This window comes from Daktulosphaira vitifoliae, unplaced genomic scaffold (assembly GCF_025091365.1).
Source record: "Daktulosphaira vitifoliae isolate Bord-2020 unplaced genomic scaffold, ASM2509136v1 Scaffold_1, whole genome shotgun sequence".
Classification (NCBI taxonomy): Eukaryota; Metazoa; Arthropoda; class Insecta; order Hemiptera; family Phylloxeridae; genus Daktulosphaira; species Daktulosphaira vitifoliae.
This window is the reverse complement of record NW_026099572.1, coordinates 48491769-48516967: the sequence shown is the minus strand read 5'-3', so window position 1 is coordinate 48516967 and position 25199 is coordinate 48491769. Positions and strand designations below refer to the sequence as shown.

The 25199-nt window shown below is 32.0% G+C and overlaps 1 protein-coding gene across 5 annotated transcripts in view; it reads left to right on the top strand.

Annotated features, from left to right (window-relative positions):
* The window catches only part of LOC126900045 (tyrosine-protein phosphatase Lar), a 104441-nt gene that overhangs the window by 23839 nt on the left and 55403 nt on the right, over nucleotides 1–25199 (top strand). For 3 of the 5 annotated variants that reach the window (XM_050675487.1, XM_050675482.1, XM_050675508.1), the window contains exons 3-5: nucleotides 842–915; nucleotides 19155–19190; nucleotides 20636–20938. In XM_050675487.1, the coding sequence (XP_050531444.1) occupies nucleotides 842–915; nucleotides 19155–19190; nucleotides 20636–20938 (413 nt within the window). Of the gene's footprint in view, nucleotides 1–333; nucleotides 779–841; nucleotides 916–19154; nucleotides 19191–20635; nucleotides 20939–25199 lie in introns of those variants that run through there. The other 2 variants (XM_050675491.1, XM_050675499.1) reach the window with 2 other exon arrangements.

The following is a 25199-nucleotide window of genomic DNA, read 5'->3' as shown; positions in this document are numbered from 1 at the left end:
AAATTCGTATAGTTAAATAACATTTGCTTACCTTTTTGTGTTTTCGGATCTTGCGAAAGTCGTTGGAAAGTCTCCGTGGCGTCTTTGGCGTCTTTTGTCGGACGGATAAGAACCTTCGTCGAGTATTCTGTCCGGGCGGCGTCGCGTTCCCGAATGCCGCGCGGCTTCATAGGCAATACCTGTGGCAGTTGTACGGTTTTTGCCAATTGGCTGTGACCGCGGTGGGCGGCAGTGGTCAGGGGATGGTGAGGTACGGCCGCACGCGCGTATTGCCTTGGGGCGTGCGCCGCCTCTATCGCTGCCGCCGCCGCCGATCAGTTAGTGTATGTTTACCACCGGCGCCCGTTCGTTACACGACAACCGTTTCGTTTTTCATTTTGTTATCATCGCGAAGTGTTTTTTTTTCTACATTTTTCGCATTAGTTAATTTGTGTTTAAGACAAACATATAAAAATCTCTAATCTGACGCAGTGTTTTGTTTAATCCTACAATGTGGTGGTGTTCGGTACACATCACATCAGCCCTTACCTTAAGTATCCTCTGTACATCCATAGTTCAACGGAAATCTTACGTTCGATGATATCGAACGTTGTTAATGTGTTAGTTCAATTAGTAAACACTGTAAAATATATTTCTTGATAATGAAACATAGATACCGTTTGATTGCCTATGATTAGACATATGGAAATCGAATATGATATAGGCAGTTAAACGTATAGGCCAACAGGCTAGATGAAATATATAGGAAATGTGTGAAAAATTGCTATAGCTTCTACGTGTATGGTTTGGCGTGGGTTAACAACTCTTTGCTACATGATGTCTTAATTGTTATGTTTTACAGGCGGACAATGTACTCTTGGCAAACACTGATCACCATAGTGTTAGCCTATTCGGCTGTCTGCGCGTTCGCATCTGGTAAGTACATTAAGTTTTTGCAGGTATAAAACTAAATAAAAACAGTGATTATGTGTTTCCTTTCTCTTAGAGAGAATTAATGGTTAATTACGGGTAATTGTTTTTTATTTCAATCAGCAGGTGTATACATTCTCGCTGCCGTAAATAAGTGTATAATTTTTCTCGGTGCTTGTCCAATGGACAGAAAGATGAAAATCATAAAAATGTCTGTACTTGTATAAAAAGTTGTTGGATATATTTCTGGGTTATGGGTTTCAACTTTTTAATAAATGATCGCATGCCACAAAAATCCATCAAACAATAGGGTTATAATTATAACTAGTCGGTGGCTCTCAATCCGGCTGATAATTAAAATATACCTTATATATATATATATAATATATATATATATATATTAAATGATTAATTATAAAGGTTTGCTTTATGATTCAGGCGAATGTTACACATTGTATTAATTATGTCCTCCAAATTGAGTATTGTTCAAATATTTTTGTTGAACTCAGATTCTGAAGCATTAGAGATGTGTTGTTGAAACACTAGGAAAATTATCGGTAGAAATTTACTGTAATATTATATTTTAATTTTTTTTTTTATAGTCAAGTAGTTGTGTAATTAACGTTAAAAAAAATCGAGTGAATGTTTTTCTAATCGCTAATATTAAGTATAACTATTTTTTTATTTAGTGTGTTGATTATTGTTTAACACGTTTTTATGGACAATTATTAATATCGGCAGTCTATTAACTGGATCGTTATGATGTTATGATAATAAACATCAACGCCGGTTATTATTCTTATTATTTGTATGTACATTAATTAACGTCTGTGTAAATCATTGAAAATTAAAGGAAAACAGCTTTCTTTAGTAACTATTGTTTCGAGCGGATTAATGAGTATCGAGAGATGACAATAATGCCAGAGGGTTTTGTCTTTGCGAAGGTATATTTATGTGTGTTCTTGAGGAATGATGAGAAATGCAAACACGCGTGTAGATCAAAAGGAGGAGTAATTTGCGTTTCTCATGCATACATATTATATTTCACATGCGATTTCAGTGAAACCTGTGAAATTGAACAGGTTAGAACAATGAAACGCATAAGTAATCGTATCGTATAATTGGCGGTCTCGATTGCTCTAATAAAAAATTTATTAATTTCATTTATTATTATTTGCGAGGAATAGTAGTGATTATTGACAATCTACAACAATCTACTAAATGATTGTACTTTTTACTGTTCTACTATGAAAATCGGCCGATGAAAGTTATGAAAATATTTTTGTATTAATGACGTTCGCTAAGATAGTATTTTACTTTTTTTAACTTTTGAAAAATTCACGATAAAAACTTCAGTGAATGAACCCGTATGGAACTCGTATGTCACGGACTATTAATTGAGGCATTTTTCACATGCGCTAATAATGATTGATTGACAGCCGGATTTGTTTTGTTACTTTTTCGTCGGTTCAGCGTAGGGTGGCGGATCAAACAGTCTAGGCTACAGAAATGAATAAACTTTTAAAACATTATTCATAAAACATCGGAGGAGGAAATTCCACATGAATTCCCCTAATAACCTGTATAATATTTTCGCAGTCATTGATAATAATTGTATTGGTGGAATTCATTTTCAGTAACGGCGTCAGCGGTTTATTATAACAACTTTATTTCTTGTATTAACTTCATTGAATTAAAATTACCGTTCGAGAATTCGCGTAATCTTGTCCTATCTGGCAATTGTGTTTTACTAAGACTTGCCCGTAATTCTCGTTCTCAAAGGGTGTCGTTTAGAAAAATAAATTAACTCATAGTCGGTGTAATTTAAATGTTAATCGATACATTTTTTAACCGAGTTCTCCACTCTTAATGTTTAGGCATTTGAAAGAAGAATACATTTAAGTGTTATGCATTTTGTCGCTGCCTTGATTTTTATGAGCTTTTGTGGGCGGTAGCAATAAAGGTAAAGGAAAAAAAAGAGAATAAGAAATATAAATAAAATTACCGAAGAGAAATTCAATTAAAACACGATGCCGCAATTAAGCAATCTCGTTTGCGAGTCGTCCAACAATATTGTTTTCTGTATAGTGTCGTCTTTCTCGTAGTCACCATTGATGTCTTTTCTTCCATCATTATATAGACCGTTAATTTGTATGAATAAAGTGATTTTTTTTTTTTTTTGAGTACCCACGAAAAAATTAAATTTATAAGTACATCGTTTTTTAAAATTGTTTTGTCAAACAAAGAGGTCTAAAAGCATTTTTTACTATCATTCGGATTTTGCATTGAACGAACACAATGTGTTTTTTCGTTTATTCTCCCTTCTGATTCTTACCGTGTTCGAACATTTCGTGTTATTGTCATTGCGTTTGAACTAGGTTTTTCGGAGAAAAGTTTGTTTTTTCTTTTGGTGGAGACAAGAATTTAATTTTATGTATTATGTACTGCCAGTGTTAATATTCAAATTGACATTTCATCTTGGTAAGTGAGTATATAAAATATTTTAAACTTCTTTCATAACTCCCGGCATCATCAATATACTTGTAGATACTTTTAATTAAAAAAAACTTTCTATTTGGCAAAACGTATCGTCACTTGTTGTTGAAATATTTTTTTTAATACGCAAAACGACGAATGGCCCTTGGAACTGGGTGAGAGAGACGCCTTAATTTTTCTCGGCTAAAAGTATTTTAGTGACCCGATCATCGTCTGTAATGCTTTATGTTAAAAGTGTTTTTCGTTCAAAATAATTCGCAACTAACATTACTTTGAACTTATACCCACTACACTGTCAGTTAGCGTCTTTATATCATAAAAAAAAACCGCTGGGTTAACCGTTGGACAGGTTCTTCAGTGTACTTACAAAATTACCGTATAATATGAATTTAATCTCCGACGGTTTGTTTTTTTAAGTTTTTATCTCGGTTATGTTTAAGTAAAGTGCAGTAAGTACTTTTAAAGAGTTTAAACGTGCAGCTAATCTGTCATTTATGTCCGCCGGTTTAAATCAATATTACAATATGACTCTTATCAACGTGTTACTTATTTTTATTTAGTATATTTATGTACCTTAGAGGTAGTCTATCACAAGTTGACTGTTTAAAGTAAGGTATTGCTATTTTTCAATCGTTCATCGAGTAAGTATAAACAATAACTTATCAAGTTGTTTGATGTAATGGACTTGTGATGATTTGCCTCTATCGTACAGATTATAATACGCTTAATTTCGTCTAAATAATGATAAATTGGCAACACGTAATTTTTAATATGACATATAGATGATTTCTACAGATCCTGGACATGTATTGCGCATGCCATCAGAAAGTAATTTAAATATAGTTTCATAATTTATAATTGAATTGTATTTTACGTATTACGCCGAGCCAATAAAAATCAAAGCGTACCACTGACATCAGTGTTATTTCGAATAACAGTTACAGAGCTAATAAAAGTCGATGTATTTTTTATCCATTCAGATAAGTAAAATATTTCTCGATTGTTAAAAGGCTTTTTAATTTAAAGTCAACTGGTCGAACAAAATGGAGACAAGAAGAAAGACGAATTCAATTGTTCTGGAATAGAGCAGCATAATGGCCGTTTGTTGCGCTATAGTTGAACTGGACCAGAAATCGTTTGGTATAAAATAGGGTAATAAATAAAGTTTAGTCTTTATGACCATAGAAAACATTTAACTCGCTATAGTAGTTGCTGGAAGAGGATTGAGGTTTGAAAGACTTGTGCGTGTGGACTGTTGAAACGAGTTGTAGTGGTAGTATTTTTTTTATTCGATGGTTTGAAAACATTGCGCAATTATTGAACGGCGTTTTCGATAGGCAATACGTGTACGTCTATGAATTAATTTTTCTGCCTATTCAGGTTTTTCATTCCGTTCGTGCAGTGAAAATAAACTTGTGCGATTTGTTATTTGGATTTACTACGAGAACACGTTAGTGAAATCTAGTTTTTTAGCAACTCGTTCAATGGTCGAGTTAACGTGCTGGTTGTTTTCGACACACGTGGTCGTCCTTTCAACTAGTACCTAGACGATTGGTTGGGTCGTAGGCGGCGGATTGCCAATTTCAACTCGGACCCCCTTTAATTTCAAATACCGTCGTCTAGTGTAGGCGAAAAAAAAAACGAGTTTATCAATTTCATAGTCGGTAGTGGGCAGTAATAATGTATGAACCTTCCGTGATACAATAAACGGCGAGGCGGCGGATCGGACCATAGAAAAAACAACGGACAATTTTTGGCTTTTCACCAACGAGCCGTAACGCTGCGGACACTGTAAGGGAATATCGCCTGGGGTAAACGTTCCTTTTATTATGTTTCCCGGTTGTGTTGTTTTTTCTTCTTCCTTTCCCTCGGGCTCTTAACGTACATAATTCATGTGTCGGTGTATCGCTTCGGCCCCAAACTCGCCGCCGAATTGGCGTTTGCCCTTTCCTCCCTATACGTCGGGTTCGCGCTTTTCGAAACGAAATCCCATAATCTCTTCGTGTGCACCCGCGTATGTGTACGAACTACACGGATATCGGTATTTATTTAGGCCAGTCTGTATCCGCGCGGTGATCGTTGTGTTGTTCTATTTACTGCGCCGGCCGTTTCGCCCTTCCCGCCTCATTTCCCCGCGAATTACATTTAGATTGACCTCGGGCAATAGTTGTAGACAAGTATGCAATATTGATGGTTCACGCTAAATAAATTAATGTGTTACTTTTTCTGATCAAAGTTCTACGTTGTTGACCCGGGTTCGTGTTTGCGTTCAAGAAGCAAAATCAACGCTTGTTTTTGTTCAACAGAAACAAAATAATTCCATATCCGGACCGCTGTAAAGATAATAATTGGAATAGGCCACGAAAATACCGAGAAATGATAGACTTCGTGTAGTTTATTTGTATCGTATATGCGTCGTGCGCACCAATAACAAATACAAGCAGACACCGCTAACCGAGTAATCGGGTTAATTTCCGCAACTTGGTATCTCGGTTCCGGTGTAGATAAAAATTTCCTAATGAAAACAAGTGTCGTCGTTATGCTGTTTTTAGTATCGAATACGTCAAACTGCTCGGGTACGTTACGGAAAATGGCGATTGCGTCATCGTACACAAACCGTTTTTTAGTCTTTGCTGGTCGAAACCGTCCGAATGGTTGTGTAATGCTGTTCATGTGAAACTATTAATACGCGCAATAACTCTGTACTAAAGTTATCGCGGTATTCTCACAGGATGTGAAGTTTGGCATATGAGAAGTTAAAGGAACTTCAAGACTACCCCTCTCGTGCCGCCCTTTCCTCGTGCGTACGCCGAACGTTCGTTCGATATTACATCCGAGAGTCGTTATCATTAGCATTTAATTACAGGCTCGCACGAAGCGGGTTAGGCGAAAATCATTTTAATATTTAGCATCAATTTCGAATGTAGTTTCCAGTACATGAAAATTTCGTTCCAATACACAAAATTACTCTAGTACTCGTAATATAATTTAGTAGTTTGTAGTGCTATTTTTTTATGCTGGTTTTGATCGTGTTTATTCAATCAAATGAAAGTACCCTTAAGTATTCATGTTAGTAACAGTTGAGTTTGTATTATTTATCGTCCATACATTTTAATATTCTGTTATTATTTCACGTGTTTCAACTCGTTAAGGCACTAAATTCAAGTATTGGCATAAAAGGTTTTTTCGTATAATCTTCGTGTAACGAAAAATACAACAGATTTGTTGAAATCAGTCGAATGATTTCATCGAACTATTCGATATTAGTCAATATCGGTATATATATTTATATCAATATATTTTTTAAAATATAAAAACTGTACGGAGTACATAAACATTTTTATTTCATCTATAACACTGTAAGTTCTTCCAAACATCCGTAACCGTAATAATAACATTAGGATTTGACACAAGTCTAGGTACGTTTAACGTTTTCCCTTTTTCTAGTTAAATAATTTTTTGTATTTTATAATATTAGCGGATTGCTGTGTAATGGTTTATTCGTTTATGGGCGGTAAGCTTTTTTTTGGGATATCTTCGAGAGTTGTCCTTCATTACTGAACCCGGGATACTATTATCTGATTCGTACTCGGCCTTTCTCACTCTTATTTATAACAACCTTCTGAGCTGTCCATCGTAAATTTTGACTCCTAATGACCGTTACCTTAAAAGCTACACGATAACTGTGACGTGGGCCCAACCGCAGATTCCTTGCAATCCGAAAGTTTGTTACCGAAATGATTCAACGTTCATATTCGCCGGATTTGACTCAAGTTAATTTTTTGAAGTTAACACATTTAAATTGATGTGTAATACAAATTTAGACGACAAAATTTATACGTTTTTCTGCGAAAATTAATAAAAGCTTGGAAGTTTTTTTTTCAAATTACTACAGAAATATTGCCTATATTTATGGTATTTTTAGCATTCAGAAGTGACTAATAAAATATTTTATGTGTTGTTACTATACTAGATAAAATAAATTAGTATTTTTATGTTTAGTCCTATGTTACCCTTGTAGTTAATTATTTTTAAAATATTGATCAATAAAGGTTGTCGAATGCAAGAAAAGGTCTTCCATGGTAACGTTTTATAAGTTTACTTTCCGATCGGAGATAACATTAAACTTCATTAGCTGGTCAAACTCGTTTCAACGTGCGCGGAATACAATGAACTTCTTTTTGTGTTCGTATGTTTCTCATTTTTTCTGTTGCTCTACTAATGCGCCAAGACCGACATAATTACACTTGACAGATGTTTTTCACTGTGATCGATTTTTAAACACCTAAGGATTGCTCCGATAATGTCGAAAATGCTCTTGTAACAAATCGGCCCTTTCATTCTGCCTGTCAGCTATTAACGTCCGTCAGTGTTCCCTCTAACGATTTTATCAACGGCTAACTGCTCGGTCGTGTAATACGCTGCCACTTAAATAGGCCGACTGACAAGACTTGGCGAACTATTAGTAGCTCTATTTCAAAACGGTCTTGTGTTTCCCCTTTTAAAAAATTTAAGTGCTATTTTTGCTTCTCGAAGATAGTCATTTGACAGATAAATACATCGACCCTTCTCGACCAAATTTATATTTTCAACGCTTAGCTATTTATTTTTGCCATCGATTGTTTTCATATCGAAGAACGTATGACGTTCCATCGATTACAAAAACATTTTAAATAACGTTTGTGGATTTTATTGGACAATGTTTTTAATAAATTTTATTTTTTAATTGAATTTTCATATTTTATTTTAACCAACTCGATACTTATATTTCCTCTAAGATGTTTACGAATATTTTGTGAAGTGTGTTTGACTTCATACTCAGTCAGAAATTAACAACAGGTGAAGTACTGTGCCAGTTTTGGCGCATTATCTACTAGATACCAATACTGACAGATCAGTGCTGGAATTTCGTACAACCAAAATTACGCCGGTACTGCGCCAACAATGTCAGCCGAGTACTGACCGTCAGTACTTACACGAGACGTTACTACGGTTAGTTCTCAGTACTGGTACAATACTTCGTCCGTCGTCAATAGTGGTACTTCACAATAACTTCTGTTCGGGTACACCGTCAATTTAATTATCCTCACATTATTTTATGAATGTCTTATAATATATTTTTTATAGTTAGAATCGTTTTTTCAAAAAACAATTTCCATCTTCAATGTATTTTAAGTGTTATTGTTTTCTTGACTCAGTTTGATTTTGTTTCCACTAGACACGTTTAACACTAGTGATCATTGGTATTTAACGAAGAAATAACTTTATAACAAAAGTATTCTTTTTACGTTTAACACTAAAACATTCCGAAAGTAATCTTAATTGCTCAAATTTGGATTTCATTTTAATATTTTTCATCGGGAAAACAATGTCTTCGTCAAGCCGTCCAAATAATTCAAATTACACTAATGAGTTTCTTATCTAAAATTCTTACAAACAAACTTGTTCTCGACTAAAAATTAATTCAAGTGTTTACTTTTAAAGTCTTCTCACGTTTTATTTTCTTTTAAATTACTTTTTTTTTGTAGAAGTCTATTAAAAGGTACGCTGAACGCAGAAAAAATGATTGAGTTAATTTTACAAATATAACATCACAACTTAACTTGCTCAACACGGTTACAATTTTTTTTTTTTTGCTGGTGGAAAGAAATACAAACTCCATATTTGTGTATTAGCGTTGCAATTCGACTTTTGTGTGTTCATATCTGTTGGTTTCATTCCATATTGGACTTTTGATCATGTATTCATAAAATCTCAATATGGACCCAAAACAACTAGAGTTCACCTCGTGAAGAATTATTAATTTTTATGAGGTTATTTTTTCGGCGCGTAGTTGTTTATGAGATTTTTTACACGACCATTGAATGATTAAAATCCGATGGTTAGTAATCTCTTCACGAATCAGTTATAAACTGTTGGATTATATTACATTGATATGAGACTTCATAGATGAGTTAATAGAATCTTGACTGTTGGAAATAATGAAATCGTTATTTAAATTCCATTATTGGGCTGTTAGTTGTTATAGTAGTTGCATGATAGCGGTTCCGGAGAGTATAACGCGTATTAAGGGCATGCAGTCGACAAACAACCGCGGTGGTTATTTAACCTGCCGTTTCCGACCGTAATTAACGTGGACTGGCGGGGTCGGATTTGTATATGAGTGGGCATCCACGAATTTCAGAGGGAGAAGCAGAACTGTTAAGGTTGGGTTAAGGGTGAGGTTTGTACAAAAGATGAACGAGCCCCCGGGGATGTTTATAATGTATACACATACGGAAGTTATGCGTGGAATTTCCTTTAAAAGTATTCAGGAAGTTTTTTTTTTTGCTGCGTTTTTTAATGTGAATATCTATGTTTTTTTAACAGAAAACTTTTGTGTGTTGGTAAGTTGTGTTATTACTTACTCAGACGATCGAAAAAATAATACCGTTGCGTAGGCATAATTCATTATCATACGCTAGTAGTGTAATGGCATCGATAAAATCTATTGGTTGTAGTTTTCAACTTGAATTTAGGTCGAGATCCTGTCTACATTTTATTTACTCAAAGATGTTTATCTATAACGTTAGAGATAAGGGTCTATTAGCATAGTACTAAGCTAATCATAAAAAAAGCCAAGTTATCATTATTATTATTATTGGTCTACTTGAAATAATCCGAAGAGTGTTTTTTTAACTCGGCTTATTATAAAGTACTATTTGTGATATTAATTAATTTATTTTAAAATTCAAATGGAGCATTCTGAAATATACTATATTTCTAAATATCGTGATAAGTATTTTATCTTTAATCTATTAAATTAAAAATATGCGAATAACAATGGTGATTATTGAATTTTTTTTTTTACAAACATTCATTGTGAGAGTAAAATTTTTTTACAAAAATTGTTCTATTTTCTATGTAGAAAATAATCGTGACTCGGGCACACTTTCTTTCGCTCACATGTTGTATTACCTGTGTGATGCGTAATCAGAGAATATAAAATAGCCTGTGTTCTTACAAAGGGTTATTAGGAAAAAAATGTTATACAAAATTGTAAACAAGACCAAAAATGAGCATTTTGCTTTACACGAGTATAACAAAAAAAACATTTACACTGTCTTTCAAAGGCTTTTTACAGCAATGCAAAGAGATAAGGTTAACGGAGAGAGAGAACGGAGATTTTCCTGCGGTGTCAGAAAACGGTAATCAATGTCGAGCAATTTTAATTATAAATGAAAACCCTTGTACCGTCGGGGTCTTCTAGTTTCTTATGCGCACAAGTAAATGTCTTATATATATATATGTAGGAACTCTTTTCCTTTCCTTTTTTACTTGTTCTCTTGTTTGCATCATTTGAAAGGCTTCAGCTCTTAAAGTACGGGTAAATTGTGCTTGTTACCTTCAATCCGTTTCCCGAAAGTGAATGTGGATAAATTGAAAGCTCTCATTTAGACATAATATTGGCTGTAATTAATTAGTACGGGTCTTTTGTATTAGATTCGCGATAACGTTATTTAAATTTAATACGTGTGTGTCCAGTCGTCAAAATGGTTTTGTACTTCATTCGTTGTTGTTTTGACGTGATAGGAAAATAGGGTTCTTTACACGAGTTAGATGTAAATCTCGTGTATTCTCCTCTATACTTAAATAAACGAATAGAGAATACCACCTCCGTTCTCCCTTTCTTTTTCACTTCGGAATGTCTTTACCGTTTTAAATAACATGATAGGGTTTATGTAGTATACCGTCGAATAGTACGAAAATGTCTGATTTTTTTACAATATTTTCCGCTTAGATTCGTATCAGCTGCGCAAGCTAACAATTTTGTTGTATAACAGGCACACGATATACTTTTGACAGTTATTGTTGTAACTACTGTGTTGAAGCTTTCGGGGTAGCAGGAAAGGGTGGAAGTATAAAAAATCCAAGTATGGAAAGGGTTAAGCCTTCGGCCAGTTTTATGTTTTTTGCGTGTTTTGTCCTGACCGCCGCCGAGATAAAGCCAAACGTCGTTATTGTGCTGTACATTCCACCACTTTTACTGTTGTTTGTATGTTTACCGGTAGAATTGAGTATGCCTTTCTTCCATCAAGAGAAGGTACCTAATGACCTCAATATATCTTTAGCAGCTATATAGATAACTCAAACATACGGCAGACCTTTTTACGGTCATAATTTTTATTTTATTCGTTTGTTTAATTATAACTAAATTTCGATGTAATTTACCTTAGAAGTTTTTGTTTATATGAGCAGAAATAAAATATTTCAACTAATTCGCTTGATAATTCTTTGAAGTCATCATATAATATAATAATATACGTATAATTAAAACTGAAATCTAATTTAGGTAAAATTAATACTTTTTTGAGATATGTTAACTGGACAATAGATATTTGATTTGGATATTTTAAAATACTTCAGTTTTATTTAACAAACACGCGTTGATGTATAAAATAATGGTTTCAAAAATAAATTTACTCAAACCTGGTGAATTGATAAAAAAAAAAAATCAATACTTATACGAAGCTATAATTTTGAGAACATAATTAGCAAAAAACCATTATGGTTCACTGAGTTGTGCAGCTTATTTGTTCAAACATCTATTTAGTTCATTATCATTTTGGCTAATAAGAACAAAATACTCTTAAACTTTATGCATTTCTTTTTAAAGAATTCTATAATCTCTTAAATTGTCGAATTTATTGGATTTTAATTATAGCTTCGGACGATTTGTATCTTTAATGGCATTTGGAAGCAATTAGATAGACTTAAGTATTCGTATTTCGATTTAATATTCTGTTTGAGTAATAAAAGTAGAATTTCGTAAATGCCCTTAAAATACCGTACATTTTAATGACAGGTTATTTTATATTTAATCAGTTAATTTTATTTCATAGTTGCATTAGTGAAATATATTTATAATTATTCTAATTAATCTTCAACACATATGAATATGTTACTCAATTTTCTCACAACTGAAATCCGCAACATGAATTTGTCACTTGTCTAAATATCAACATTATGATGCTGTACGATAATATTATTATAATTGTTATGTTTAAATGATAACCATAGGTCTCCCTTTTTGACCACGAGAATTTTAATAACACATCCTCTATGCTCAGGTGTAACCAGCTCGGTTCTATTTTAATGGAACGTTTTGTGGAATTCGACCGGTCGGGTGAGCACAACTAAGTCAATTAACATTTTACAAATAATAACACGAATACGATATATGAATTTTTTTATTATAAATTCTAGTTTATTTCATTAGACACGACTGGAAAAGACTTGGTAATTAAACCTTTGTGTTGGTCAATCAACAGCGTGGATTCCGTTTTTAGAGAAAATGGCGTGCTCTTGTTTTTCTGCTGTGTAATTTACATAATGTATTTATAGTTACATTTGAAAATTACTATGACTATTGTTAGCGGTGTCCGGACGTTATTATGTACTTGATGCAAAGCTTTACTTAGTGAAACTACTCGAAAAGATTTTCATTTTATTTCGACCATTTAACTATAGTTTTGTGTTACACTTATATTTTTTCAATGATGCTTTATTTTTGTTCTGTTTTTAAGTAGAAATTCACGTTTATTTTTATGTGTGTAACAAAAATGAAACAATGGGCATTTAAAAAATGTCAGTCCGTATTTACTGGTCCGAAATATTTCTTTGGAGTCAAACACCATTCGTGTGTACTAAACCGGAGTAAAAATGTCCAACATGAAAACGAGTGCATGTGACTACAATCGCAATTTTCGAATACCTACGTATGCCCCCCGTCGTGATGTAGTTGTCATTTTAAAATGTTTTTTTTTGACAATTAAATTGTGACTGGTTTGACGGTTGTTAATTTTCTCTAAATTCAGTAATATTTCAATAACATTGAATGATTTTTAACGAGTTTTTTTATTCCACTTATTCGTGTAATATTTACTCATTGTAACACTCGTATTGTTTCCTCCAAAAAAATTACCAATAATTATGAAAAACCATTATTTAATTAAAAATCGATTTTATTTTAGTACTTTCTGATTTTGTTTAATGTTAAAGTTGTAGACGTGAACATCTTTTTATCGCGAATTTGTGCGCATATTTATTTTAAGTGAAACGGTTTTACTTATTACTCGTTCGAATTTCAGCAAGTCGTGTTTGCTTCATAGAAGTCAAACAATGGAGTACTGCGACATAGCGAAAGGTACGAATAAAAGTTTTGTTGATTTCCCAACTAAAATTTCTCTGATTAGAGAAAAAAGAGAGGATAATGATGATGACGATGAAGTAGCACCTTGTCGTTGTCTCTATTCGTTTCGGATGAGTGATAGCGGGGGCAGTGAACCTGGCGAGATGGAGGGGATGAATTTTCATAGCGGTACAACGACGAAGATGGAGTGGACCAACAAGGTGGAGGTGTGTGTGGTGAAGAAGGGGATCGTGCGAATGAATAGGAAGCGCGCAAAGAGTAAATTAAAGTTAACGCAGGTTTTCAATTAGACAATATACCGTTTACGTGAACCGTGAAAAGTTTGTATTTTTCAAACACTTTTACGTTGGCGTTCCGTGTCGGCCCCGCCACTGCAAATATTCGTTGTTACGGTCCATTGCTGCGTCCATTGTCCACCGTTTCTTCCCCAGCTAGTCATCGTTAGAAGCAGTTAGAAGTACTAAATATACGTCGGAATAAAAAAAAAACGCGTACAGCAATGAGGTAGTTCGACGGCCTCGCGACAAAGTTGTTACACGATCGCCGCTAATATCGATTGCTCCGCCTAACCGACCACTCAACAAAGCAGTTAGTTTCAGGTATTCCGAACATTTTAGACCTTGTTTGGTTCTAAAAAACAAATATACGTGGGTAATGTTGGCCGAGGGCCGATTTTTTTTATAACAACATGATCTTTTTTCGTCGATACCTATTTAGTCTCAAGTTTTGCAGACTGCGATTTAGATTTTATAAAGAAAAAAATACGGTTTTCGGAAATAAAATTTATACTTTTATATTCACCCAATCAATTACATTAAAATTAATTTCTCCAATACGTACATAGTCTAAGCAATAACCGCGTTATCATTACATTTTATTTTGCTCGCCAAATGAATTAAAATATATAACATACAGCCTCTGTGGATTTTCCAGAGTTCTTATTACTCGTCGAAATGTTTATAAAGCTTAAGAGAAATTTTTTATATATTTTTCGTACTAAGTTAAAAAAAAATTAGTATATGTTCGTTTGGCAATATTTCTGTTTTAGAATTGATGCTAGTGAATACATATCAATTAGGTTACTGTATCATAATTGACGGTATGAGTGTGATATGAATATTTTGATGTTACATAATAGGTTCTAAAATGTGTTTCTCTTTGCATTGTTTTAAGTTTTTTTAAAGGTTTTTTTTTATACTAGGTACTTAAAGGGATTTGTACGCTAATGGTTTGCGAAGAAGTGTATGAGAAGGTATAGTGAAACTAAGATTTTTGAAATACTGTAACGGGCGCGCGTGTTTACTGATTTCGGACCGCGATAAAAATGCTTGCAGCTTTTGTGTCGCTGACGGGGCGGCAAAAAAAAAAGTGTGTGTATATATATATATATAAAAGTTAAGAAGAAGAAAACCAGTGTAATTTACTATCAGGATCCGGTCGAGAAAATCTTGCACACCATATAAATTATTGTGTTGTGTGTGTATTTATATATATATAAAAAAAATAAGAAAGTCGACGGCGTTACAAATTAATCGGGGGCCGATCCTCTCCTATGATAAACAACAAATGGGGATAGGTTGGTCGTAGAAAGTAAGAAAAAACACTGGGAGGGTTGGTGTTACTTTATACAGCTGTTCTAAGCGTCTGACATTTCTAAAGTGGTCCACAAGCTGACACTGCCCGTTAAGCGTGCTCGCCTAGATTGTTTCTTTTAGTGACATGGCGGAAGTTCTGTAGAAACGGCGTATATATTTAATGTTCTATTATCGAAATGATCAGTAAAGAAGCTTTGAGCTAATTGGAAATAGCTGTTCGCGCCGAGAAGAGGAAGTATTCTTTATAATGATTTCGTTTTCGAATATTCATTGTAATATTCTTCTAACAGTCGTATTTTTGTTGCGAAAATAAATCTGGAAACATTCAGAGGTATTTGATTGACTTGTCAGGAATGTACTCGTTAAATAATTTTATTGGAAATTTCCCTTTAAGTTTAATATGTATTTATTAACTTGTCTTTTTTTTATAATTCTTGTTTTTTTTCTGTCCGACTTTCCTTTTGAATTTTTCAATTTTAATTCGATTTTTGCCCATCAACCTTTTTGCCATTATAGAAGTGTTAAGTCCCGAGCAAAAATATTTTTTGTTGCTGTTTTTATCGTACATAGTCTGTCTGGTCGTCTATTTAGATTTTTACAAACTACAAAATTTTAATACTTAATTTCTGTTAAAATCAACGTGCACGTCTTGTTTTTAATCCTTTCGGAGGCCCATTTAGGCGTTTGTGGCATATGCAATAAGGTTCGATTTAGTGTGTTAAATAAAAAATTGCCATGATTTGTTTTGTGACATAGACTGTCACTTAGAGTAATGATGTATGAACAATTAACTACATGAACATGTTTACAACAGTTTGGCTGTCTATCAAAAAGCAAAATGACTGAATAAAAAAACTGCACAGGTCAAACTTTGGTCGCTATCCAGGTAAATTAAAAGTTATTATTTTCCTTGTCAAAAAGCTGACAAGTAACAAGTTTGTTAACAGCGATGTATGAAAAGTGTTCAATCAATTGTGCTCGAATAGGGTACGGTACAAACGGTGAATGATTGCCGAAGTACACATTAACTTTTTTGGCATTGTGTTTATTAGTTTAAATCTAATAGGCGTGTATAATTTATTTATTATTATTGTACTGCTTAAGTGGACAGTGACTAACAAAATTGGCTGGTTTAGTTTGGTCAATGGTTTAACAATGATATTATAAAATACATTTTTTTGAAAAATAATTTCATTGCAACATTTGTAGCAATTTATTATTTATACAACTATTGACCTGGCTAACGTCCAAGCGACTGTTGTTATGTGTTTGTTTTAAAATAATAATAAAAAAAAAAATGCATTGTTTTTAGTCGAATTTGAACTACAGAAAAAGGTTAGTTCGGACTTTTTTTTATTAGCAATAATTATAATAGATTTGCTAAAGATTAAATTAGGCACTTTTTTTTTTGTTTCAATGGAGATGATTCTTATTAATGCTATAAGGTTATGGTGCAGTGACGCGGCACGTTATGTATTTTTTCGAAATTACCTTGATAATTAAGCGAAGAGAATTCCCAGTTGGTCTATCAATATTTAATCACATTTTACACCAAATAAAATGACCCTACTGTATATAAGCGTCCGGAGGTCGTTAATAATAGATTCATTGGTCGACACGAGTACACCGGCGTTAGATGCCCTGTAGGAATGATAGTTAATATTTACGAGTTGATTTTTAATTCTAGATAATAATGTAAAAAAAATATACAACAATGAGAATTTACCCACTATATTTATTTCAATGATATAAATGCTACGTCGTTACATGAAATTACTTGATATCAAAGTTTAAATTTGTTACTTAATTATAACGTAAGAATTTTTATACCTTCTGCTATGTGTGACACAGTGGAGCAAATGGTAGCAATTATCTCGAGTAGCCACTTTTAAAGGATTTATCTTGAGAGTAAAATTACTTCTTTTTTACCATTAAAATGTCTCTTTATAAATTGGAATTCGATAAACTGTTATCTTTAGAGGCATTAAAATATTTTAAATCAATTTTCCCTAGGGAAGAAAAATCTTATATACGTCTCTGAAGTCGTATATTAAATTATTTTGATTGTAAGAACAACGTTTAAGTTTTCCTAAAAAGTTGAGATATTACTGCATTGTAATAATCACAACATAGTGGAAAATAATTATTATACATAATAATTATTAACACGTGTTAGGTTAACTTTCGTCGTTTTTTTTTGTGTCAGAAATGTTATATAAAAAAAAAATAAATAATTGAACATATGAGATTTTACTTTTTTGCGGTTTTCTTAATCATTTGATGCAAATAACCTTTATCGTAGTTCGATCATTTATTTACGCAAAACGTTGTCAATGAATAGAATATTCATGAAGATCAAACATACATATTCACAAGATGATCCAAGTCTTCGTGTTTCAAAGAACGATGTGGGGAACACTTGAATGATTTTTGGAAACCTCTACCGAGTATATTCGAACTCTTTGATCCCTATGTGGACTATATTGTATTGGTGTCATTTAGTATAAAACACTTACCATTGGGTTGGTATCAAATTCTTCTATAGATTTAGTAGTCATATGTGACACTTGATCTATTCGTTTCAAAGCATTTTCATGGGAAATATTTAACGAACTCTTTACATACAAAGTATATACACTGTATACAAAATACATAATCACTGTTTTTATTATTTCATGTTTATCTTTATAAATGTCTATTTTCTGGGGTAGAATTTTATATAAAATACTATATATACAAGATGGAACAAGACTAATTATAATTTCGTTGTATTTTTAAAAAATAATTTGTGCTTTCTTATATTAAGTTGAAATAATATATTTTATTTTTTGTTTTTAATAAAAAAAAAATTTTTTTTTTAATTATAAATTCATTCAAAATTTCAGTCGGTTTTAAGTACTTTTCTTACAAAAATGATTAATATGTCGATAAAAATTTTGGAATAAGTAATTATTTAGTTACATGTATTTCAATACTTATAGTGGAGGACATATAGGGCGAGTACAGTTTGTATTGGTGTATATTTATAACATATACTCCACTTGCGTTACATACCAACTATATTTATTTTGATTCTTGTTACTCAATAAGTACTTATCCTATAGCATATTTTATGTAGATTTAAAATACATTACATAAAAATACATTTAAGATAAAACGTTCAATCATTATCTATTTTACATGCTAGTTAAAAATGGATGTTTGCTATTTGAAAAATTTAAGTTGATAAAAAGTAATAAAATGAATAAGTAAACAATTAGGGAATACTTAAAATTCACTTAATCAATCAAATCGAAAAGTAAATACAATATTATATTTGTTTTTCGATTAATTATGTAGCCAATAATGAAAAAATATATATTAATATATAATATAATATGTTATACATTAATCGAGCAATAAAAATGTAGATTATCTTAGCCTTTTCTTTCTCATTTTCCAACCCTTTTGCGAGAGGTCTATTAATTTTGCCGTCAATTAACCAGGCTTTATATTTTAATTAATTTCTCTACGCTGGTTGAGTTTTTTGTTATACATTTATTCATAATAATATGTACAAAGAATAATAATAACAATGGCATGTTATAAATATGTATACATTTTAATCAAGGGATAGACACTAAAATTTTGATTGATGTTAAGCGATGAAAAACGGTCATGTAACAGTATGATAAGTTTGATAATGGGTCTAAAAATTTAATTAGGTAGCTTATTTAGCTGTTAATTTAAGATTTAAGAAATTAATTGACGAACTATGAATTCTTGAATATGAAAAATCGTTTTGATATAATTTTTTAATTTAATAAATATTTAAAAAAATTTAATTTTGTACACGTTCCATGTTTCTGTTTGTTAAATTATATTCTCCTAATTGATCACTTGTCTTATAAATTAAACAAAATTGATATATCAGCGTATGGTTTCCGTCGAACGTAAATACAATCTTTTCCTACTTTTTACAGGCGCCAATTTTTCCTCATTTATTCAATATCTAACACGTAAGTATATTTATAGTGCGCGTTGGTAACACAAAACTATAGTTAAGAAACTGATATTAATATTATAAGTGATTCAAAATAAGTTATTTTTAAGATAATTAATATATGTGTGGATAATCAAACGTGTAATGTACATTGTAGTTAATAATTAGGAAGTGTACTATTTCAATTGAATTTAATTTTCATCTCGCGAATGAATGCGTTTTATCAATATTGTATAGTATATTTTTTTGTTAGTTCAAATTGTTTATTTTATTTCAATTATTTTAAATTAAAAATCTAAAAGTGTTTTGCTTATTTTCGATGTAACAAAAATAGTGTTATTTTTATAAACGTTTCGTTTTAATTACAAAATCCACTTTTTTTTTTTTTTAATCGATTAGGTGAAATTAAAATGTGATTTTCATTATATAACTTTTCTTAATTCGTCAAGTTATGATGTTTTATTAAATCGATGATGTTCTGGCGATAACAAACCATTTAGATGTATTTCAATTTCGGCTAAGTATTATAAACGGAAAAATTATATAATTGATTAAACTCAGTGTACGTGTAGCAATAAAATCACTGTTTAACTTTTGATGTAATTAATTTTTATGAAAAAGTTTAATTGGGTTTCTAAAGCGATGTTGATTCATTGAAATCAAATCAAAAGTCTCATTTATTGAATTTTAATATCAAATATCGGTTAATCTTTTCTGTTATGGCTAAAAAAGTCAGTGTTTTTGTACCGTATTAACAATATTTTCTAGTTAACTTTTATAAAACGGGAAAAAAATTCCAAGACACTTTATTTTTAAATTACGAAAATTAATACTTGTCAGTAACAGTAAGTACATTTTCTAGAAAAAAATTTCTCCTCTCCAGACGTTTTGGAGTTTTTATTTAGTATAATCGCATCTAAAGGGTATACTACTGATCGGCCGACGTTAAAATGAGCTTTTGCAGGCAGATATCCTCCGACGCGTGATTGATAGGTTACTGGAGTTATTAAGCGAGTAATCCTAGATTCGAACGGCTTACTTAAAAATCGTTTAATTATTAACGAACGAATAACCGGAAGGAGGAGTATTATGCAAATAAAAGTTAATCGTGTTGCTAACAAAAAATGCGGCTGTCAAAAACGATAACATAATAAAAGATCAGGTTATGCGACGAGCAAGTTTAATTAGGATAAACTGTTTATGCTCGTCTCGTGTATTCGCCGCGTAATTGTTCGTATGCGTATACAGGTGGTCGATGTCGCGACAAGCAAACAACACAATCGCATAGCTTCAGGGCCGTGCAGCTTTTTTATCATAGTTTTTATTTATTTGTCAGTTGCGCAGAGGCCTACGCGACGGGCTTTATTTTATTTGACGTGTTTTTTTGTACTCCAGGAACAGGTTTTTGTTTGTTTTAAATCGATTTATAAACGTTAACTGTTATGAAATTGATGTTCACAGAACCTCCGACATTGACGGTCAAACCGAGATCTCAACAGGCTAAAAACAATGCGGTGGCCTCGTTTTACTGTGGTGCTAAAGGCGACCCACGGCCGACTATTCAATGGCGGAAAAACAACAAGAAGATATCGGAATCAAATCGTTACATTGTTGTGGACAGAATTGTCGGTGACAGCGAGACTGGCTCAGTGTTGAGAATAGAGCCCACTAGATCGCATAGAGATAATGCCGTCTATGAATGTTTTGCTGAAAACGGCGTGGGCGATGCTGTCAGCGCTAACGCTAAACTTGAAGTATTCGATGGTAAGTTATTGCTTTTCGTAGTCGTAGAATTATGGAATTTGGTTTTCCATCTGGAAATGTATTTATAATTGATGATATTTCATTTAAAATGACCAAAATTCAAGTTTAAAGTCCTATTAAAAGAAAACTGCTCGCAAACGATGTATATACGAATATATATTCTTAATTACCATTTATATATTGGGTTCGTAAAATCTGTCCAATTTTATTTTAATATATTTGATAATATATTATCACATATAATATCCTGATTTCAGAATATCGTGTGTGTTTGACTTGCCCGAAAATGTTCACTGTCGTTTACCTTAAAAATGTTTCCTCTTCTCATTTCTTCAAGTACTATCATCCGTTCCGTCTGCCAAGTATTTGCGTGCATCCAGCTTTTACTGTTTGTCTCTGCTAGCCGTTATCCGTGGAAATGTGTGTAGAAATCTAACACGTCCGAGGAGGGAGGGCAGCGCATTTCCTATTCGAAGTTAATCATGTAGAAGTTTACAATAATATAAAATTCCCTTTTACTCGATTTGCCGGAAGCGCAGTATTTCTGTGTCAAAAAACACATTCCCCGCACCGCCACCCGATCGGCGTGTGTATTTATCTTGCGTAACGTCAAAGGCACGGCGTTCAAAGGAATTCGTATGGTTTTTTCTCACCATTCTTTCCGTTTTCGTTTTTGGCTCGCTCGCTTTGATAACACCAACCCCTTCTCTCCGTTGTTTCCAACGTTAATGATTCATCGGTTTGTCATACGTGAGGTGCGACAACAACAGAATGGAGCGGCACAGTATATATTATTAGTTACTTATACAGGACACTTCATACCAAATACATTTCGCCGCATTCTCGGCCAAAAGAGCACTCTCCACTTCCTTTACTGCCAACCGAGGCGTCTAATTGAATTTCACGCAAACACTAGAAAATTCGTTTTGGCCGAACTATATGGACTCCATCAATGCGTATTGCGTTATTAATAATAATAACGTAATTGTGTTTGTAGTCTCTCCGGCATAGATCCCTCGAATCGCAACCCGAACTTTCTCAATAATAATAATAACAGTTAATCCTTAATTACTATGCGCGATTTAGATATCCTGTTTCAGAGCTTCTGGGAAACCCAAAATACACTTAGCCAGAGGCTATCTTACTGTTCATTTACTTGTTTTAATTTGGCTGTTTTCATTTTCTATAATTAAAGTTTAGGCTATTTTATTTTTTGTTTAAAAAAATTTATTAACAAATTTGCGTATCACTCGTTTTATAAATATATATCTATACCAAATTTTCAGCAATTAAATTACTTATAAAGTGTATGCAATATGAACAGTTTTGTACGATCACGATTGCTTAGCGTTCTATGATTTTCGTAAGCCCACGAGGTTGACTTTTCAAGTGTGAAAAGTTTTTCTTACTACCAACGACCTGCTTTAGTCGTTCTCCTCCTTTTCTGATTCAATGGAAAAAAGTTGCCGGCCATTAGAGGTGTATAACAACAAATCACATTAAAAACCGACCAGATGCGACCTCGGTGCAGAAGGTAACAGCAAATTGTGGGATAGGTAAGAGGGATAAAAATGGCGAAGAAAATGAAAATTAATGGGAGAAAGTTAAAAGACCGTGGCGACGACCTGCCCGGTAATTTTTCCAGCATGCAGAAGAACTTGTGTGGAGATGACGCCGCTTTTTTCACCCTCCTTCTCATTTATATTTTTGCAGGTTTGGTGTTATTATAAAGTTTACACGCCCGAGAGTTGATTGATACTAAGTGAGTAGTCTGTGATTAAGAAAATGACACGATCGTTTATCACACGCAAGTAGTTAAAATCAACACTAGTTCATAGTTCGTTTGTGCGTTATTCATTCGACAATTATATGAAAAATGCAAATTATACATTTATATAAGCAAATAAAAAAATATTGATATTTTACGTTTGGCGAGGTAAAAAGAAAAAGTCAATATGTCAAGTGTTATTTTATATTAATAAAGCAGATATTGCTATCTGACTTTTAATTAAAATGAGAATAGTCATGAAAGTGTATTTACGTAATGAATCGCAATTTAATGTCATACGAAAAATGTCGGTCAGAATAAACTATGTCATATTAAAGATGTAATGAGCATATTCATTAATTTAATTGTCTTTGTTAAAGTTTGAATATTTTTGTTAAACAAAATAAGGTTTTCCTATAATGACTATTTTACTGTACAACCCCTCTATGATGTAAATACAATTTTCATGAATATTTTTTATTAGTAACACAATTTTAAAAATGCGTTACTCGTTTTAAATAAGAAATTCAATTGTTTAAAAATGAATTGAACTTCTTATTCTTATTACTCTAAATAACTGTTTACATAATTACATAGTTGTTTTTTTTAATAAAAACTATAGTCTAACAAAGATGGCCCCTTAATTAGTCCAATTTCGAAAAGTGAGCATCTCATATTTTAAATTGAGTAACTATCATACTAAGTAATTAATTAAGTAAATATAGTAGAATCAGAAGTAATTTATTGGAAAGATTAACAACTAAGTTATGAAAGATGATTTTATAAACTTTCACTTCAATTAAAAATTGATTTTGTTAAACCTTATTATATTTTCTAGAGAGATTTATTTAAATAACGATCATTTTTAAAAGCTATCATTAAATATACTCGTAAAATAATAATAGCATCGTTTTGAATATAACAGAAATAATTGTATTTAAAACATCAACTCGAGAGGGTTGTTCAGGGTACCATCGTAAAAAATTCATTAATAAAAAAAATAGACTTTTATTCATTTCCTTTTTAAAAAGTCTTATAAAAGCAAAAATTTGTTTTTTTTTTAAATTTTCTAAGTATCTATATAGTTATAGCTAATTTTATCATATAAACGTATTTTTCTTACACTGATTTATAATTACAGTCATATTTAATTAAAAATATTCTCATATAGTTTGGGTAAATTTATAAAAAATTTAACTGTATTTTGTACTTTCAAAAGATAATTTTTCTTTTGTTTTAAGCGAGAAGGAAATAAAAAGAATTATTCAGATGGTTGTAAAATAATTTATTGGCATTAGAGCTTTATTAAAACTATTTTACTTCAATAATTGTCATTTATATTTAATAGAAACTTCTTGACACCATTCCGTTTTAAGCATTTTTATGGTGCGTTATATATGCATTCATACAAAAAATATTTTCATTTTTTCTTTAGTTCATTACAAATAGTTTAATTAAAATCAATTTTATGTACATTAACTGTGAATTTACTGATCAAAATGCTACATTGTGTATATTTTTTGTATGTATACCAAGAGAATATTTTTGAAAATTTCGTCTGTAGGGCCGAGATTAATACACAGATTGTCAATGCAGAAAATTTTTTTTTCTCGGAAGTTGAAATAAATAATGCTGCATTTATTTCTCTCCGAAGATTAAATAGAAAAATACAATGATATGTAACCGCGTAATGTATAAAAATTAATATGTTATATTCAGCAAACATAAAATAACGTGAAGTGCTCGACCAGCTAAGGCAAATCGAAAAGCAGAACGAAGCAAAAGAAATGTATAATATTATATTCCAAAACCGCTTTCGTTTGCTTGTTTGTTTTACATGCATATAAAGTAATCTGTTCATTATATTCAATTCAATAAAAACAACTATGTACATGTTATTTTAAATTAACCGTTTTATATCATTGTTTACTTCTTGACGTCCTTAAATGTCTTTCTTCGTTCTCATTTTCTTAATGCAACTATAAAGTAGAGACTATTATGACTCACCTTGTTGTTGAAAGTTCATTGTGGCGAAGTTGTGTAACGAGTGGGGCGATATGCAAAAAACACATGAGTGAACTATGATTGTGCGTGTCCGAACCTCAAGACACGAAATATTATATTCCTTTCGACAGTTTCGCGCTATAAGTTACAGTATATTACCTTTGTAATTAGCTATTAAAGCTTCATTCATGATTAATTATATATTTTCATAAAGTTGCACCAAAAAGTTATCTCAAACTTTTTAACAGTTGACCTAAATGCATATATTTTTTAATGTTGTAAGTTTAGAGATTAATTGTCTGAGATTTGAAAAAAATTTTATAGAAATTTTACTGCATATTTAATTTACTTTATTCAAAGTGTGTTTCATAGTTGTCACGTGGAACGTTTTAAGTAGGTTTGTATACAAGATGTTTCAGCCTATTCTGAAAAATCCTATAACTTTTGATTATCTAAATATTTTTTGTAACCTTTTTTTTTTTTTTTTTT